The sequence below is a fragment of the Meles meles genome, chromosome 2 (genome assembly GCF_922984935.1).
Source record: "Meles meles chromosome 2, mMelMel3.1 paternal haplotype, whole genome shotgun sequence".
In the NCBI taxonomy this organism is placed as follows: domain Eukaryota; kingdom Metazoa; phylum Chordata; class Mammalia; order Carnivora; family Mustelidae; genus Meles; species Meles meles.
This window is the reverse complement of record NC_060067.1, coordinates 65,478,810-65,498,870: the sequence shown is the minus strand read 5'-3', so window position 1 is coordinate 65,498,870 and position 20,061 is coordinate 65,478,810. Positions and strand designations below refer to the sequence as shown.

The following is a 20,061-nucleotide window of genomic DNA, read 5'->3' as shown; positions in this document are numbered from 1 at the left end:
CATCTTGAGCAGTGGGAACATTCCGAGCCGTGAGGTTGGTGGCTTCCTCCACCCTGGCCCGTGGGGGGTGTGGGGCTTGTTTGCACTGCAACAGCTGGCTGGGTGGGGACATCTCTGTCATTACTGTTCCGGGGGGGTGGAGGGAGCTTGGCATTCCCAACCGAGGAGGCAGACCTAACTCTTCTGGAATCCCAGAGCACCCCTGGGTGGGGTGGTCACTCAGAACGTGGGGCGGGCAGCAGCAGCAGGACAGGTTCAGAAGCCTGGCTGGACACTTGACCATTCTGCCCCAGGGAGGATGCATGCATCACTCCCCCACTCCCACCCAGGCCCCAGGGAGGCTCCTGGCCAGACTCCTGCTTCGATGTGTCCCGCTCAAGGCCTGGGTGCTGGGGCCCGAGGCTCGGTGTCCTCCTGCTCACCCTCCTGCATCTCTCGCCCCTGTCATCAGTGGTGTCTGAGTGGTGAGAGGATAGGCCTGGACTCTGTCGCAGCCCTGTGACCTTGGGGCGGTGACTTTGCTTCCCTGGGCCTCGGGTCCCTCCCCTGTGCAGCGGGGTGGACACAGCTCCCCTGGATTGTGGTTGGGGTGACATGGAGGCCACACGGCCAGGACCCTGAGGCCAGCCAGCCTTGCTGCAGCGTGCATGAGCCTCACACGGTGATGCCACCTGTCCTCCCTGACGGAGCCCAGACTTAGTGCAGCAGCTAAGGCATCCTCGAGACTGCTTGGACTTGACCCCTCCAAGCCTTGCACCTGAAGGCCTCCCTGTCTGCCTCTCACCTGGCCAGCCCCTCCTCATCCCTCAAACCTCCAGTACGTGTCACCTGCCACTGAGCCTTTGCGGACTTCTCCACTGAGCCTGCTGTCCCTCCCGCAGTCAGTCCTGGCCACCTCCCGCCCCCGCCAGCCCCTCCTGACCCCGGCCTTGCGCTCTGGGGCTCCTGCTGCTCTCATCCTTCACTGTGCCCAGTGCTGGACCAAGCCCCCTAAGGGTGCCTGGCCCTGGGCCATGCTCAGGCAGGAGTCCGTCAGGTGGTTCACATCCCAGCCCTGCCCCTTCCTCATCTGCGTTGCCATGGTTGTTCCTGCCTCGTGGGGGCGCTGACTGGACGAAATGACGAAAAGCCACAGAGTGGCTTAGAATCGGGCTGGTGCTAGGGAGTCGCACATGTGTGCTCCTTTCCTTTAACCGTGGGAGTGGGATGTTTCATTCCCCTGTCCCTTGGGAGGGAAGGTCAGCTTCAGGAGCTTCTTGACCCCGGGTTTAAATTCCACCTGCACCCTTTCAAAACGGCATGTCCTCGGTACCTATCAAGGGTTTGATGACAGCAGTTGTCTCTCTCTTCCTTCTCCCAAGAAGGCTGTTTGTTTTGGCTACAGTAGCAGTCCGGGAAGCAGAACCAATATGATAAGGGTGTGTGTGTGTGTGTGTGTAGGTTTGTAGGTGTGTAGGTGTGTAGGTAGGGATACACATGTACATACAGATAAGATATATGGAAAGAGATATTTTAAGTTGTCTCACATGATTGTGGGGGCTGGAAAACCCAAAATTTGCAGGGCTGCGTGGAAGGCTGGAGATCCAGGGAGAGCTCATGTTGCAGCTTGAGTCCGAAGGCCACCTGCTGACAGAATTCTCTCTTCCTTCGGGGGCGGGGGCGGGGGTGGTTGGGAAGCGGGTGTCAGGCCTTTGAAGGCCTTCAACTGATTAGATGAGGTGCACCTGCAGCATGGCCAGCTGTCTGCTTCGCTCTATGTTTTTATTTATTTTTCTGTGTGTGTGTGTGTGTGTGTGTGTGGTTTAACAGAAGTTTGTTCTTCATTCCCATAAAGTTCATCGCAGGGCTGTGGGACTTTCCAGAACAGCTGTTCTCAATGCAGGGGGCTCAGCATTCCAAAGTACTTTGAGTTCCTGGCCCCTGCTTCTGTACGGGTTTCCACGACTAGAATTCCCAGCCACCCCATCTCCTGAACTGTGCTCTGTGCTGGTGTTGATCATGAGTCTCATTTTGTTTGCTCTGTTTTGAAAGATAAAACTATCAAACTGTGGAAGATCACAGAACGAGATAAAAGGCCCGAGGGATATAACCTGAAAGATGAAGAAGGGAAGCTTAAGGACTTGTCCACGGTGACGTCACTACAGGTAGGATGTGGAACGCAGGAGGTTCTGGCAAACGGGCTTCTTTTATGACACAGTGAGACTTCAGGACGTGAGGGGCCATTGAGATTTGAGCCAGAGTCGGGTTTGGGTCCTGGCTGGGCTGCTTCCCTGTGGGTAGGCTGCGGGCTCTTCCCTGGCTCAAGCCTTGGGCTCTTCATGAGCTAAGCAGAAGCCACTCTCTTTCTCTCAGAAGTGATGTGGGGATGAGGTGGGGTGATGCGTGTCCTGGAGAACCCATGGGCTGAACTTTGTGGATTCCAAGCCCTTTGCCAAAGGGCCGAGAGAGGCCTGGAATAGGTGATTCTCGCCGCTTGCTCAGTGGGAAAGAGGGCTGTTTGAAAAGAGGCTGGGAAGGTTCAGCTGCAGGGCCATGCCAAAGCAAACTCTCGTTCCCACGTGATTAAAAGGCAAAAGAACTCCACTTTCTTCCAGAGGCTGTGAGACACAGTGGAGAGCATTCTGGAGTCCCAGGATCTGGGCTCCAGCCCTGCCTGGGCCACTGGCTGCCGGTGTGGCCTTGGGAGGCACTCAGCCTCCGTGAGTCCGCTGACTCCTGGTCTGGAATGAGCATAAGACCGTGGCCAGCATGAGTCTTCTAAGCACTCTACCCATGGTACCTCAGTCCTCCCCAAAGTCCTGTAAATGGGACACATGATTATCAACGCCATTTGACAGATGAAATGAGAGCCGGGATCCAAACCCAGGAAAATCTGGCTCCAGAGTCAGCATCCCAGGCTCTTCCGTGATGTGGGAGCGAGGTCCCAGCCTCTCGGGAGAGCAGTGGGGATGGTCAGTGGTGTCCTGCGAGAAGATTCCATAGAAGTCTGTCCCTGTCCATCTCCAGCATGCAGGGAGCATAGCCAGGCCACCTTGTCTGTCCCTTGCTTCCAGAACAGAGCCTGGAACATGGCAGGGCTCTGCTCGTGTCTGCCGAAGGGGATGCTGGCACATGGCTCATTTGGACTTATTTGTGCATCGCACACCTACTGAGCACCAGCTTTGTGCCCAGCCCTGCTCGGGGCACGGGGAGCCTCAGCGAAACAAAGAGCCTGGGGGCAGGATTAGGTCTGAGTCTCAGTGTCCCCTGCTCCTGGGACCAGCTTGGCTCTGAGGAGGCGGCCTGAGTCCCACGAGTGAGCGTCACAGGTACCGCTCTTCAGCTCCAATTTCCATGTTTTGGCCGATTGAAAAAGGCTGGGTCACATCGCACAAGCTGCCTGTCCTCCTGGGAGAGGGGGACCAACTCATGACTCTGAGTCCCCCGGGGGGGCTGGGGATGGGAGGACAGTGACGAGGCCTGGCATGGGGCTGTTAGTATTTCTCCTGGGCTCCCCAATGGCTCCCAGGTCCACTTGTGGTTGGTCAGGCGGCTGAAGGCAAGGCCCTGCCCCATGCCTCCGTTTCCTCACCAGCAAAATGAGGATGAGGACTCACTTTCCCTGAAGGAGCTCAGTGTATATGCTTACTACACGTGCAGGGAATAGTTGTAAATATGAAACAGTAATCAATGTTGGTCTCGAGATGAAGAAATAAATGTTTAAGCATATCAGCCTCTAAATGACTGGCAAATTGTGCAAATAAATTCTGAGAAAGCCAGGAGGCCAATTAGCTTCCACATTGAGTAATGGGAGTGATGTGCTCCCTCCCATGCCTCCCCCAGCCCCCAGGAAGTTTATGAGGTTTTCATCTGGTGGGAAGGATGCAATTATCACCACTTGATGGGCTTGGCGTTTGTGGCAGAGACCGTGGCCGGCGGGAATCCATTTATTTCCCTCCCAGCATCTGAGACTTTGCTCTGTATTTCACTCACATCCCAAGATGACCCTTAACCACCCGCTGAGGCTGGAGGAGGAGAAAGGGAGAAAGAACAGGGGCATCTGGGTCTTTCCTCCTCTCGCCTCTTCCTTGTCTCTTCCTGTGTTTCCCAAGCCACCCAGCCATGTGCAGTTTTTTACTGAATCCAAGCTGTTCTCGCTGGAGGCTGTCACTATTGTTTACTGACCAGCTGCTCTGCCCTGGGCCCCATGCTAGATCTCTGGGTTTCAGAGGTGGCCTGGGTCAGGCTGAGTGCCCAGCCCCACAGGGAGACAGACACGGAGTCATTCTACCTTGTTGATTTGGTGAACTCCTATTCATCCTTTAAAACCCTGTTAGCTTTCTCCTCTGTGAAGCTGTTTCTACACAAGCCACAGAAAAACCCTCACCCTGTTTCTGTGCAGTCTGGCCTTGTGTATCCAACAATGTTCTGTCCTTAGTGTTTAGATGTCTGCTGTCCTGCCTCTCACCTTGACTAGACTGTGACTTCTAAAAGGGTTGGGGGAGAGGAAATGTTTTAATCATGAGACACCCAAAACTTCAGGGCATATTTATTTTCACTCTTCTCCTTTGTTCTTTTAATGACTCTGAAATATGGTTTGGGGATGGCAGTAAATGCCGGAGCCCTGGGCGTGGGCCAAGGCTGCCAGGAGGGGAGGTGATGTTGCCGAAAGGAGGGGAGGCAGACTGAGATCTAAGACTTTGCTGGGCCAGTGATGCTCTGACCTTCTCCAGACAGGTGTGACTTGAGAGAGTCCAGGGGACCTGTGGGTAGCTGTGACTTGAGGAAAAGGAAGGAAGATTAAGAGCTGACCTAGAATATCCAACACGGGGGGGACATGGGCAAGGCGGAGGCCCAGCCACACCACCTGCTCTCATCTCAGGTAGAGTTCCTAGAAGCTCAGGCCCAGAGTCAGCGACACAAGTATGGCCCAGAGCCAGGCAGGCATGCACACCGATTTTGCACATATCCACACTCATGTTCACACATGTGCACACCCACACACCCACATTCACACAGCACACACCCACATCCATGCGCACGCCTGCACATTCACCTGCACAAATGCATACTCGCACACACCCACACTCACGCACACACATGCACACTCACATGTGCACAAGCAGGCACACAAGCTGGCACAGGCTTGTGCTGGGTCCCCTGGTGCTGTGCCAGAGGAGGAGCATGTAGAGCTCACACACCCTGACTGTAGCACCAGGCTGCCTGGGGAGCCCAAGGGACTCACCCCATTCATTTATTCACTGACCTACCCACTCATTCCCCCAGGACCTTTCTGTGTGGGGCCCTGGGCTGAGCACCAGTCATACAGAGACGAACACGAGAAGACACAGTGCACCCCTGACCATTCCCAGGCCGCTGCAGGAATAGGACAGCAGCCTTGTCTTGGGGCCAGGCCTATGACAGACTGTGGCCCGGAGCCCCTGGTCCAGCCTAAGAGTGACCGTCAATCAGGAGAGGTCTGCTGGGAGAAGATTGTCAGGTCCATGTCAGCCCAAGTCTGAGCCACACAGCCTTTGTCAGCCCTGCTCCTATGTATCCCTCCTCATTTCCCTTCCTACCTGGCACCTTTCCAGCACCCTGTCACCCGACCCTGCAGCTGTTTTATTTTTCCGCATAGCACCTGTGCTATGGGAACTCTCGCTCACATACACACGCACGCGCACACATCCTCCCTTCTGTATCGGTTTATTTTCTCTCTCCCACCTGAGGGCTGGCAGCCTGTCTGCCCCTGTGTGTCCTCGCCCAGTTCGGCTTGGCTTCCCGTGACTCTCCCTGGTAACTGCTGCCCCAGGCCCAGGAGACTGGCAGGTAGCAGGACGAGTCAGCATAACTGGGTGTTCAAAGAGGGTGATTGTTTCAGGCAGAGGGCATGGAGGGAAGCCAAGGCACAGGATGTGATGCTGTCCCGGGGACTCCTCACACCACCCTCTCCGGCGGGAGTTCGTGTGCATGAGGCTAACACCAGCGGCCCTATCAGATAACCCCAGCATCACAGGGAGCAGCACACAGAAATGTCTTGCTCACTTACGGGAAGGCCCAGGGTCGGTGTTCCTGGTGAACACATGACGCTTCTGCAAGGATGCAGACTCCTTCCATCCCACGGCCTTCACTCCTAAATCTTGGGTCCTCACCTTCCAGCAGTGGAAGGGGAAAGCGGGTAGAGAAGGCCCACTGGTGCCCAGTGTCACTGTGCTCACATCCTACTGGTCAGAACCAGTCACATGGCCACTGCCGACTGCAAGGGCAGCTGGGAAATGTAGTTCTTGCCTCGGCAGCCACTTCCTTGAGAAAAGGGAACAAAAATGGTGGATCATTGGCAGGAGCTGCCATGGTATCTTCTTATTCCATTTCAGAGGCGAGGAAAGTGGGGTGCTGAGGGGTTTGGCCCCTTATTCAATGTCCTGCAGCTGACTCAGAACCAATCCTGGGAGGCTAAGCATTCCTATAGGGCTAGCTGGTGAAGAATGTTGGCCACATGGTGCTTCCTGTTCCCAGCCTGTGCAGGATGGATGCCCACAAGCACACTCCTGGCCTCTGGTTGTTATCGTGTAGCCACGGCGTGCTGTCTCTGCCTTGGGCCCCTGTCCCCCTGCATCCCCCCTCCGTCACCTCGTCATCCTGCAGCCCGCCCCCTCCCCCGCAGGTGCCTGTGTTGAAACCCATGGATCTGATGGTGGAGGTGAGCCCACGGAGGGTCTTCGCCAACGGCCACACCTACCATATCAACTCCATCTCCGTCAACAGCGACTGTGAGACATACATGTCCGCAGACGACCTGCGCATCAACCTCTGGCACCTGGCTGTCACCGACAGGAGCTTCAGTATCCTTTCCCGCTGCGGGCCTGCGCCATCTCCCGGGGGGCTTCCGGGACGGGGTGTCTGGCTCAGTTCTGCTTTCGCTCAGCTTCTTCAGCAAGTGAGGCCCCGATCTGGAATCCTGATGAACTGGTTTATGAAAACTCTAAATCCATGGCTGTCAAGGGTTATATTCGACCCCTTGCCTTCTCCGGATGACTGTGTTTCCTGTCGTTCTGGGACCGCCTCGGGGACCCCAGAGGGGAGAGAGTTCTGGGATCCGCCCTCCCAGAGGAGGGATGGCTGACCCATTGGAGAGTCAGCTGGAGGCGTCTCTGGACTCTCCTCCCTGCAGCCTGAGGCAGGGGCCTGAGTGTGTGATGAACAGCCTTGGGGTCCCACCCAGGGCTTAGGGGGACAGTTGAGGTGTCAGGAGCCCAGCTCGAGGGGGTCAGAGGGGGGCCTGCCTGGAGGTGCCCTATGTCTAGGCAAGCTAAGGGCAGTAGGATGGACCCTAGACCCTGCTGACTGGTGAAGAAAGAACTTGGTACACAAGCACAGGCCTGGGAGGGGCCCCCGTGGACAGTGCAGGCAGGTTGCTACCATGTCACTGTTTGCAGACCAGTAATAATAATCCTACACAGTGGGGCTCTGCATCTGACCTCAGCATGTGTTCATGTCAACTCATGTCACCCTCACAACAACCCGGGAGGTAGGTGCTATCATGATTTCCTGTACCAATGAGGAAACCGAGTCCCAGGGAGCCCAAGTTAACCTACTCAGAGCTCACACATAGCAAGTGTCCAACCCAGCGCCTGCCCCCCCAAGCCCCTGACTCCCCATCTCCAACCTCTCTGTCCAGCTGCCTTTTGTGAAGTGTGCCACCCAGGTGTGCAATGGAACAGGGTAGAAGGTAACCCCCCTCCCCCCGAACTGTTGTGCAAGCTGACAGTCTCCCAAGTGTCCCCTCTGTGCTGGGCACCGGGCTGCTCCTGCCGCCAGAAGCTCCCAGCATGGGGGGTCCGGCCTGCTACTGCTGCTGCATTACCTAAGGTCACAAGTGGGTTGTGTCCCTCAGTGCAGAAGCCAGGGCTGGCCGGGAGGGCGTGTGGGAGCAGGAAGGAGCAGTCTGGAGGGTTTGAAGGCGAGACAGAGGGTAGCAAATGGCTTCTGAGGGCTGAGAGACAGGGGCTGACCAGAGGCCACTGGGCAGAGAGACCTCGGGGACAGGGAGAAAGGGGGCTCACAGAAGCAGAGAACAAGCACATGTTCTTCCCTGAGCCCTGCGGGTGGGTGTGGGGCTTTGTGGTCACTGTGAGCCTCTGCAAGAGTCTCGCTCTGCCCCCTAAGCTCGCTGACCTTGGGGAGTAACCCGATCCCTGTGAGCCTCATGGACCCCTCCCCGCTAGGACTGCAGCGGGCGCATTCAGTGAGCCCCTCCCAGATGCGCCCAGCACAGAGCTGGTGCTTGGTGTCAGGAAACGAAAGCATCTGTCTCCTTCCTGCTCCAAAAGGTGGAGGGCTCTGAGCCAGGAGGGTGGAAGTGGATTGCGGTGGGCCCAGAGTTCAAGTAGGAGCTGAGGCTGGAGCTGCTGGGAAGGAATGGAAGCTCAGATTTGGCTTCGTGGAGAGAGCTGGGCTGGGCATCTGCTTGACGCTCCGTTCAGGCTGAAAGCCCAGTGGGCCCTGCCCTTGTTCCCAGTGCTGAGAGCTTCAGTGGGTCAGGACTCCTTTGGTTGCAAGGCTTAGAACACCGCATCCCTGCTGACTCAATCAAATACAGGCATTTACTGACGTGTGGATCATGAGAAGGCTTCAGGCACAGCTGGAGCCAGGGACTGAAACAATGCCATTAGATGGTTCTCTCTGCTTTTCTTGCATCTGCTCTCTGCTCTGGCTTGTCTCAGGTGCCCCATGGTGGCAAACTGGGGCCAGCAGCACATGCTCTGCCCTCCCAGACTAAAGTCCAAGAGGAAAGAGACCAGTTTCCTGTAACCTGTCCCACCAAGCCCCCAGATGGCGCCCCATGGGCTCTGATGGGGCCTTAAGGGCACTTCTGAACCTGTGACTGTTGTGGGGGTGGGATACAGTACTCTGACTGGTCAGGCCTGAGTCAAGGGTGCTGGAGGGGGTCACTATAGGGGTTCCCTTGGGAAAAGCAGGCACTGTCCCAGCAGTTGGGGGTCCCTGTGGTGGATCACACAGCCAGACGTCCCCTGCCAAGTTTGAGGTGTTGACCAGTTTCCTAGCAGAACAAAATGGGTCACATGGCAGCTCTAGGTCTGCAAACAGTATGGGCACGGGACTTGAGGGACTGTCGCGGGCTGTCCTCAGCGCTTCCTCCTAGCACTCGACCATGTTCCCTTCGCTGTCTCACTTGACCTTGGTGTTGGTGTGAAAGCTGAACGCAGTGGCACATTATCACCCCATTGTGCAGTGCAGAAATAGAAGTTCAGGGAGATTGGGGGCTGGGCTGACAGGGGCAGATCTGGGACTCACCCTCGGGCCTCCATGGGCTGGGCCCAGGCTGTTTGCCCTGCCCTCGGGCCACCTGCTGGGACCACTCTCCTGACCAGACCATAAGCTCTGGCTCAGTTGTCACAGGACCAGGCTGGGGACATGCCCCAGGCTGGACTAACGCTGCTGGGCTGCTGTAAGAATTTAGTAACACTGTGAATGCCCTCGCCCTTTACAAACTATAAAGCCCGCAGCTGTGTAAGGGATAGTGTTCCCTTTCATTTAGCCATTAATTCCTGGTGCCTCTTCTGACCCAGGCCCATGCTGAGCCCCAGGGGCACAGAGACAATGAAAGAAAAACGGCCCTGCCCGTGGGGGCCTCTGGACTGTGTCGGGAACATCACCCTTGCTGTGAGCGGGGCAGCACCCACACAAGCTGTGGTGGGCAAGCATGGGCATGGCAGTGCGTGGCAGGTGAGGACGGCAGGAGAGCTGTGCGTATGTGTCCTGGGTGGACTGGATTCCAGCAGGCAAGCCTGGAGCCCAGGAGCCCAGGAACCCAGCGAGGAGATCTGGGGGGAAGCAGCAGCATGCAGGCAGGGGCTTGGCCATGGGCAGGAGGCAGTGGAGTAGTGGGGCAGTGGGCCATATCATAACTGTCTTTCAGACTGAGGTGGCCACAGGGCATTGGAACAGGTTAGTCGTGAACAAGAACAAAGGGTTGATCCACCTCAGGACTGCAGGCACAGTCCTCCTGAGTCCTTATGACCAGTGGTGCCTCCTTGCCCCGTTTAAACACATGGATTGTGCCCTGTCCACATGCTGGGGAGCATGCCATTCACCACTGTATTTATTGAGTGCCTACTGTATGCCAGGCTCTTTGACTTTGAATTAGATAGACAAAGAACCCTGCCTTCCTGAAGCCAACAGACAGTAAACCATTCATATAATAAACAAGTATGTTACCCAGCATGCAAGCAGCTGGCAGGTGCTGGGAGACCACCAAGCACAGTGCTGTGCAATTTCTCCAGCCCTGTTTATCTGCAGGGCTGCAGGTGTGGGCTAGGTGGAGGGGCGGTGGGGAGTCTCCTGGGCTGTGCGGTGGTTGTGGAAACCTCCCCTGCTGAGACTGGTTTGTCAGGGAGCCATGGTGCACGTGGCACTCCCTGGGGCCTGTTGCTGCTTGGCCACCAGTATCATGAGCCCCAGGGGCCCCGCGCAGAGCCTGGTACCCGCATTGCCGAGGCTGGTGTCCTGGCAGAAAAGGCTTCAGGACCGTGGGCTGCCACCGCGACGTGGGTCTTGCACCATCAAGTAACTAGAAAAGGCGTTTCATTTCCAGCGTGGGAGGAATGGCTCCAAATTGGGAGACCCCATTTGGGCAAGCATATGGCCAGGTGTTCTGGGCCGGGGGCTTCACCGTCCTTTAACTCTTTTCTTGACTTGCCCCAGTGGGCACTATGGTTCAGGCTCTGATCCCCCAAAAGTCTCCTGCTGCGAACTACCTTCTTGTAATACTTCCCACCCTAGCAGAATTGATCTCTAGCAAAGGTTTTGAGAGAAAGGAAAGCCTTCTTAATAAAGGAGAGAAGGTGGGCATTGTTTGGACCAGTGTGAACAGATAGTGAAGAAACGGTCTCAGAGGAACTTTCTGCTGCTAATTTGAGATTTGGCTGCTGTGCGTGGAGAGGCAGGGAGCCCGGTGCTCATGGAGCCTCTGTGTGTGTGCCAGGCACCTCCTTCCTCTCCCTCGCCCCCAAGATGGAAGGAGGTGCCAAGCCCTTTCCTTCCTCCCCTTGGATGGCTCTGGAATCAGGCTTTCCTTTCCATCCCTGCCAAGGCCCTGCTGCAGCCACATGGTTCCTGCCTGGCCCGTTGCCTGGATCCTACACCGCCCAACCCCCCTGGCCCTGCACAGAGCTGGGAGAGCGGCTCATCAGATCCTCTGCTTTGAGCACGTCGGGCCCTGGCTTAAAGGTCTCAGTGGCTCCCCATCAACTCCTAGAGAAAGTCTGAATCCCTCAGCAATGGCCCCTACCCGCCTCCCCAGGCTCCTGTGCCTCAAGACTGACCACACCTTTAGGCCGTTGGGGTTCCCTTCATGTTACTGGGGGGGGGGGGGTTAAGGGTAGAGGTGCTCTGCCTTCTGCTATTCTTCTTCTGGATTGTTCTTTCTCCTTCTTGTGGCCTGGCTTGGCTCCCCTTTGCCCATAAGCGTCACTCACAGCCCCCTTCACCAGGTCACCTCTGCTCTGCCCACTCCGTGTGCCTCCTGGGCAGTCAGAGCCCCTCTGAGCCCACACTACCTGGTCACACTGGGCTTTCCCTCCTCAACCCGTTTTCTGGAGGAACCTTTGAGATGAGGCACGCCCCCTCTGAGCCGTCTCCGTATCCCCATACATAAGGCAGAGTCTGGCACATAGCAGGTACTTAGGAATGGTTGTACACAACGACTTTGGATGGAGGAATTCCAGTGTCCATGCGGTGTTAGGATGTAGACACCTCCTTGTAAATCTGGGCTCAGGGGAGGCTCAGAGACCCTGGGCACAAGTGAGCAGCGATCTGGACTCTGAGGTCTGGCAGACCTGTGCTCAGATTCATTGTGTAACCTCCTCGGCCACCGACTTCCACCAGTGAAAATGAGCCAGACTCCTTGTCCAAAGGATGTTTGTAAGGAATAAAGAAGCCATGTTTGTGAAAGGCCTGGCAGTAATCAGGCCTACCAGGTGGCCAGTGTTTTCCCCTAAACAGACTCCTTACATCTTTGAGGCTGGCTCTCAGAATTGCCGCGTTGTCTCTGATTGTTGAAGTCCCTTTCCTCCCCGGCGCTGTGTCCACACCTGTTTAAACAACCTCTCATGTCCTGTAATACCAACATTGGAGACAGTTAGGCAGCGCTGAGTGATTTTTCTGGAGCTCGATGCCTTTTAAATAAAGGTAACAGATTGTGCAGAGGGTCTCAGCTGATGGGCCACTGCTTTATTTTTAGCACTTGGAGAATTGTGAAGATGGTTCAATTGATTTTCCTACCCCCTGACCGATTTCTCATGGTGGAAGCTTACATCGCACCAAGCCTTGGTCGAGCAAATTTCTAATCGCCATTGATGGAGCAGGTCCTGAAATGAGGCGGGATGGTGTGGCGATGAGGGGCAGAGGCTCCAAACCTCGGTCCACACCCAGCCGCCTGTGGGCTGAGCGTGTTCCCCATGCAGGGAACAAAGGAGGGGACTATGCTGGGGGCTAGGAGGGGGGAAGGGTCAGGGAGCACAGAGCCTGGTGGACTTCAGACTCAACCCACACTGGCCCTGACCTGCTGTCAGGCACCCTAGAGGCTGCGTTGTTCCATCCTCCCGTAGTTCCACTCTACAGAGAAGGAACAAGAATGTGTGCTCAGAAATGCCCTGGGTCTGAATCCCCAAAATTGTTTCCCAACCAGAAAGCATGTGGGTGAACTCTTGCCAGCACACCCCTGCTTGGGGGCTCAGCAAGGATGGGCTTCCAGCGGGGCCCGGGGAGGGCCTGTCGCTGTCCGTGGTGCTGACTTCACAGGCAACCACGGGTCCTCTCCCCCACCACCTCCCCCCACCACCTCGCACAGCACCATCACCATCACCCCTTACTGAGACATACTCTGTGCCCAAAACAGCTCTGAGCACATCGCTTGTACCAATTCTCTTTAAACCTCCTGACAACACTGTGGAGTAGGCATCATTCACATCCCCCGTTTATAGACGAGGAAACGAAGCCACAGGAGGGGCAAGTAATTACCTAGAGTTACCCAACTGGGAAGTGGCAGGGCCTAGGATTCAGACTCGGGACCTCTGGGTGCAGAATGCACATGCATCCCTGCACAACCTTGCAGTGAGGAGAGCCACAGCCCTTGCCACAGGCATTGTCATTCCACCTCTAGCCCATACGTGGCTCGCGTCATGGGGCTGTCATTTTGTGGGTGGTGTGGGGATGAGCTCTGGGAAGCCCCATGAGTACAATGATGTTTTCTGGCTTTACTTTTAGATCCTAAGGGAGAGCATGTGCTCTCCCACAGCAGGACAGAGTGGGGATCATGTGTGACAAAGGTGACAGGTGACCCAGATGGCCAAGTGCATGGGCGGTGGCAGCTGTGTGTTCCTAACAGAGGCTCTAGTGATGAGAACGTGTGCCTTTTCTGTGCTTCTGATTCCTCCTGATGGGCCCCCATGGCATTTCTGAGACATGCTCCTGATTAAGTTCCTCCACCCTTGACCACAGCCTGGAGCCCTGTCTCCTACCCTGCCCCATCGGGGCTCTGGCGGGACAGCATTGTGAGGTCCTCTACTTTTCACTGCTGGGCTGGAAGCCCTGGGAGGGGAGGTCAGGAGAGGCTCTGGTTTGCCCTTTCTCAGTGACCACGAGAAGGCAGCCCCTGGGTGTGCTTCCCGGCTCTGTCCTGTCTGGGGTTTCTCCCTCAGCTCTTAGGAGCCAAGGAAGGCGTGCCATTCAGCAACAGAGCCTCAAGTTCTTATTTTCTCGGGGAGGAAGGGTATATGTTGCACCTTTGGCAACCTGCTTAATTTCCTGTTTTCCCAGAGGGAGAGAAAGACTCTGATTCTGATTTAGAGAACTTTAATTATTGCTAAAAGTACTAAGTGGGCTAGGGTCTTTAAAAAAATCATATGTCTAAGTCATTTTATTTACTTTAATTGCTAGGGCCTTTGACTTAATGTCCTCTCATTAAATCCTTATCACAGCCTTGCTGCAGATGTTATCAATCCATTCTACAGATGAGAAAATCAGGGCCAGGGAGGGGGAGAAGTTGTCCAGGGGGTCACAGAGCTGTGTACCGTGGGGCTGGACTATTAAGCCCTGGTCCCTGTGATTCTGAACTGAGTGCTCTCTTCCCTGGCTCGGAACTTGGGAATCACATAGGCTGGCTGGTGGCTCGACACATGAAGACACACAAGGCTTTAGCGGGCTTGTGCATGAACGGTTACATGGACTAGCCCCTCTCCATGGCCACCTGTGGCCCCAGCAATCTGGCTCTTCTCTCCAAGCAGGACTGCACCCTCATAGTTAGTAAGGTTCTGAGCAGAGAAGGGAAGGAGCCTGTTATGGGCTAATTGTGTCCCACTGAAATTCCTATGTTGGGGTCCTAACCCCAGGACCTCAAATGTAACTGTATTTGGTCTTTAAAGAGGTGATTAAGCTAAAAGGAATCCATTAGAGGGGTGTCCTAATCCCTTGTGACTGTTGTCCTTACAAGAAGAGGATGTTAAGAGAGCAGAGGGAAGACTATGAGAGGAGATGGGCAGAAGAGGGCCATCTACACCCTGCAGAGAGAAGCCTTAAAGAAGGCAACCTTCTGACGCCTTGATCTTGAACTTCCAGCCTCCAGGATTAGAAGGGAATAATTTATTGTTTAAGCCACCCACACTGTGGCAGCCTGTAGCAAATTCATACAGAGGCCAAAGTTGCCAGGAACCTCTTCCAGGATCTGATGTGGTTGGGCCAGAAGTGCTTCTAGCTCATGTCCGTAGCCAGATCATCTTTTGGAGAAAACTGGCTGCAAAAACAAAAAAAAAACAAAAAAAAAAAACCACCAAAAAAACGAGCTTTGGTGGCTGTTCTCCAACAAGGCTGCCTCCATGTGCAGGAAGCCTTCTCCAGTGTCCCTGGAGAGCCCGTGGGAGCTTCTCATGGCATGGTTCTCGGCAGAGCTGCTTCCATGCTCCCACGGTGGCTGCTCCATCCCCATGGTAACCGTTTCCCCCATCCCGAGAGCATGTTCCTGCTGAGACATCTAGATCAACCACGCTTTGCTTAGTTGAATCAATGGAGCCCAAGGTGGCATCCTTCTCCTCATCGAACTCCCCCCACCCACGCTGCTAGCACCCCCCTTGCAGGGTCACGAGCCAGTCCAGCGTGCCCTAGCTGCCTTGCCCGTGGGGTTGCATATCGTGTGGAGATGCCCTCCTTCCAGAACAGGGTGGGTGCAGCGAGGAGCACCAGCTGGGAGTCAGGAAGCCAGGACTCTGTCCTTGCTCTGAGGTGGCCCACTCGTGGTCCCAGGCACGTCACTCGCTGGCCCTGGGGTCTCTCTCCTCCTTTGTGGGCGTGGAGAGTGGGTGGTCCTTCCCGTAGGGATGCGAGGGACCTGACTGGCAGGTGCAGGGTTGGGGGCTGCACTCAACAGCTCTCTGAGGGGTGGACTGGGTCTCCAGCTGCAGTGGTTGTGTCTCTATAGAGTCCCTGGTCATGGCGCTGTCCCTAAAGCCTGCCGTGATGTTAGTTGGTATCTGTGTGCTTCTTTGATGTTTACGGGATGGTTTCCATCCCTGTTCCTCACTTGAGCTCCTTCCCAAACAAACCAGCGACGTTTGTCGTTTTCATGGGCCTGACTGATCTCACAGCCAGGGGGTGAGATTTGGCCGTGGATGAGTGATGGCCCTTGGCACCTGTGCCCACCTCCCCCCACCCACCCCTGGTAGTGTAGGAGGAGCCAGGCTGAGAGTTGAACTCAGAGGAACGAGGGCCACTGAAGCTGCAGTGACCTTCTCCCCGATACTTCAGGGGCCCTCCGAGTGGGACATCGTGGTCATGTGGCCCGGGGACTGATGTGACCCTGGCTGGCTGCCAAAGGGGCATGGCCCTTTGGCAGCAGGCGATGAAGGAGGTTCTATAAAAATCTCTGTAAACTTGATGACACAGCAGAAGGCCCGCCTGGAGTATCCTGCAGTGTCCTTGACAGCAAGAGCTGCAGACTCTGCTCCGGGCGGGGGGACAAAGGCCTGTTTCGGAGCTTTGCTGACTCCTCCCTGCAAGGACCAGAGCTCACAGGGCACAGCCAGGCCCCGGAGGGAGGAGCCAGGCCAGTGGGGCTCTGTCTCCCTCTGGTCCTGCGGGTGGTCAAGAAGGGAGGTTACTGTTACAAAAGCAAGACCACAGTCGTCCTTCTGGGCCTGGAGCCAGCAAAGCACAGCCCTGGGGGTCAGAGCAGCTGCTCGCATTTTAAGGGCGCTCAACCACTCCCATTCGTGTTGTCCGCACCCGCTTTGCTATAGAGCTGCAACGCTGAGCAGTCGAGGTGAGATCTTACTGCCTATTACGCCTAAAATGCTGACTCTTGGGCCTTTTGCAGACATCTGCTTGCCCTGGGTCTAGAGCCATTTGCCCGTTTACACTTGGGCCCGGAAGGAAAGGGGATTCACTGTAAGATACAGGGCAGGACCCCAAAGCTGCGAGGAGCTAGCAAACTCCCCCTAGACGCTGGCCTTCCTGGGGCCTCACCCCTGCTCTGCTTTGCCCCCATCACAGGGGGCACATTGCCGACAGTGGAAACCAGCTCAGTCAGTCCCGGGCGGGGCCCCCTCTGCCAAGACCCGAGAGTGCGGCTCTTCCTTCCCGAGCCGCACCCCCCCACCACCACGTCCTCCACCACGGGATGGGGTACACATCACTCACGGCTGGAGAGGTTTGAGGGGTCACAGCCGGGAAGCAGCATGCCAGTAGCCAGCCCACGGGGCAGACCGGGTGCAAAAGCCGACCACAGCAGGTCTGCGGGCAGAAGGCAGTGGGGTTCTAAGGAAGGCAACCTTCCCAAGAACCTCACAGAAACCCAGGTGCAGTGTGCTTCCTGGGTTCTGCCGTGCTCTGGAGCATTCGCGCGGATGCTGCAAGGATTCCTACGCGCTGCTGGGTGGTGGCCCTTCTAATGGCCCTTGTCAGGCACCCCCTATCCTGCCCCCCTGGCCTGGCCTCTCCCTGAGCATGCGCTTTGCCTCCTCTGTAAGGGCTTCGTCCCCTTGAACTGGGTGGGACGCTCCCTGTGCACCCCTGGCCCAGCTCTCAGGGGCCCCCGATAGACTGGGAGGATTCATCCACTTCTGCAAATCCCCTGTTTTGTGCCGGGTGCTGCTCCAGACACTGAAGGTGCAGGAGTGACGCAGAAGGACAGGTCCCTGGCCTCACTGGGGAGCTGGGCAGCCAACCAGTGAGCACTATGGGGGACTAGTGCGACAGCCAGGCCACTGCTCCCCAGCTCCCAGCAGCAAGCCAGTGTCTGAGTTTCCCGCAGATGCCAGAGCAAATGTCCGCAAACTGGACGGCTTACGATAGAAATCTACTCCAGTTTTCATGCTGGGTGGGGCTGTGCTCCCTCCGGAGGCTCCCCGGGAGCCTCCATCCTGCGTCTCCCAGCTCCTGGGGGCCCCAGGCCTTCCTAGCAGCCGCCTGCTCTCCAGCCTGCCCCCATGGTCATGTGGCCTTAGAAAGACACTTGTCACTGGTTCAGAGCCACTCTGGGAACCCTGGATGGCCTCCTCTTAAGGTCCTTCACTGTATCTACAAGGATTCTTTCTCTCAGTGAGGCCACATGTGCAGTCTCTGGGGGTTAGGTTGTGGCCAGATACTAGTCACTGGTTCAGCCTGGTGCTCTGGATGAAAAGTCCCTTATGCTCAGTCGAGGGGGGTGGCCACGAGCAAGTTCACCGTCTCTCATCCTCCTCCTCCCTGCGTGACCTGCTCCTCTCTCCACCTTCCTGATCCACAGCCTTAGATGCCAGGGTGTGACCAGAGGTGGTCTTCCAGTGGGGTCATGTGGAAATGTTTCCCTTCCATCTTTCCCCAGCAACCCCTGTGCTCAGAGTCCTTTGGAATTCCTGCAAGAGATTCCCTGAGTGATGTTTGGGCTGTAAGAGCGGTGGTCCTAGGCTGTCAGCGGGACCCTGGCCTGGGAAGCTCTCCCCCCGAGCCCCACACGTGGGACCCTCAGTCCACGGGCCTCGCCCTCAGTTCCTCTATGCCTCCTGGTTCAGGCCTGCTCACTGCAGAGGGCTGCCGACGTCATTGGCCCCTGTGTACTTCTAAAAGCGGTCACGCCTTGAATGTATTTCTAGCAGGTGTTTCATGAGGCTGTCAGGACTGGTTAAGCATGATGGGGTCGCAGGAAGCATGTAGTCCGTACTTGAGCAAAGAGGCCACACCCATTCACTTGACCTTGGGCCCCTTGTGGGTCAGGTAGTAGCACGTGGGGACTGGGGGAGGAGGCTTCTGAGCCCCCCTGCCCCCCACTGCGCTGCAAGATGGGAAGACGCACAGTCTTCCCATCTTGGTGAACAGATTTTCACAAGCGTCGGCCTCTGTCTCCACAAGCCAGACACTGAGTAAATGTGGGTGGCCAGTGACTCACGATGGTCAAAAACAGAGCAACAGTCATGGTTGGGTGCATAAGAGTTTTGGTTTTGGTGGACACAGAGTGACTGGAGCTCAGATGTCACACCTCTGATCCTTCTCTGTTGAGCTGCATTCCAGAACATCCCAAGGTGGGAAAAGGAAGAGGGCTTGGATGCTGAGTGGGTCGGGAGGGTAGGTTATGGGCAGAAACAGACCATTGGAAAGTCTTAGAAGCTTGAAACAACTCAGGTATCTTTTGTAACAGGTCCTCTAGGGCACAGGTCCCCCCTGCAGAGGGGAAGGTGTCATGGCGCACCTCGTGCTGACTCTCAAAGCTTTTCAGCCTGGCGGGGGTGGGGGGAACACCTGGCACCTGTCACTGCTGCCTTCCATTCTTCGGGAAAAGCAATCAGGATGTGGCTGCCCTGAGTTCTGTGGTGCCTGTGGACAGGTCCCCCCACCCCGCCCCGGAAGGGAAGCTGGAGTGGTTGGCAAGGTGTTTCCACCTTATCCCACAGACTCCTGCTCCCCCATAAGTCGCAGCCCGATGAAACACAGTGCAGACATGTGTCCCCTAATATGTGATGCACCGGGTCTCCAAGCCCAGCTGGGTTCCCTGAGGCCTGGGCATTTCCATGTCCCCAAGCTTCCTTGGACTTCAGTAGCCCAAGTTTGGCAGAGAGGACTTCGTTCCCCTGGGCCGAAGCATCAGACAGGCACTGCGCTCACGTGCCTGACATTTCATAAACGGCCACACCTTCTCCCCAGTCACCATTTTAAGGTTGGGGGAGAAGTTGAAGCTGTTCCCAAGCAGGAGTATGTAGGCGCTTAGCCCCTGAAGGATGGGGATGGAATTAGCAGCACAGAAGTCTCAGCTTTTTCTTACTGTTCAGTCTCATTTTTTATGATTTAATCTCTTCTTCTTATTGTCCCAGAAAACTGCAGTTTCCTGGGAAACCAGCCCAGTCTCCTTTCTCCTCTATATTTTTATGTGATTCTAAGTTTCTCGTTAATGAGATGTTTCCAGAAGCAGTATTTGAGCATGAGCACACAGACTCTCCTCAGTGCCTCTGGTCACTCAGCTTCAACATTTTTTTGTGTTGTTTTAGAAACTCTCCTGTTTGCAAAAGTCACAAAATGCCCCTTTATTGAGGCTGCAGGTGGGAGGGAGAGGGAGGGCTGATGGCAGGTGAGTCTCAATCAGTATTTTCCAGATAACAAAAAGCAGTAATGTCCTTGATATTCACTGAGCTCTGTGATGTGTCGAGCAGTGAGCAAGGGGCTTGGACTCCTGTAGTTTTCACAGTACGACTGTGTTAGAACTGTTGGCCCATTTTACAGATGAAGAAACCGAGGCACAAAGAGCTAGGGAACTCCCTCTTGACTGCACGGGAAAGAGGTGGCAGAGCTGGGATTTGAACTCCAGGCTCTGATTCCAGGGCCCACATACAGATGCAGAGGAGGAGAGGGCATTTCAGCTACAGGGGACAGGCTGGGTAGATCCCCCACGCAGGACTGGGGACACCAGAGACCAGGGTGTCGCTGTCAGCGAGGAAAGCACCTTTAGGGCCCAGGGAGCAGCTGGATCCAAAGCTGGAGAGGTGGAGAGAGGCTGTGCCGGGCCTTGAACACTACACCAACTGGTTCGGACTTGCTATTACA

At 55.9% G+C, this 20,061-nt stretch overlaps 1 protein-coding gene across 2 annotated transcripts in view; it reads left to right on the top strand.

Annotated features, from left to right (window-relative positions):
- PPP2R2C (protein phosphatase 2 regulatory subunit Bgamma) overlaps positions 1–20,061 on the top strand; it is a 125,024-nt gene that overhangs the window by 77,454 nt on the left and 27,509 nt on the right. For both annotated transcript variants that reach the window (XM_045997863.1, XM_045997864.1), the window contains exons 4-5: positions 2,032–2,144; positions 6,644–6,821. In XM_045997863.1, the coding sequence (XP_045853819.1) occupies positions 2,032–2,144; positions 6,644–6,821 (291 nt within the window). The remainder of the gene's footprint in view (positions 1–2,031; positions 2,145–6,643; positions 6,822–20,061) is intronic.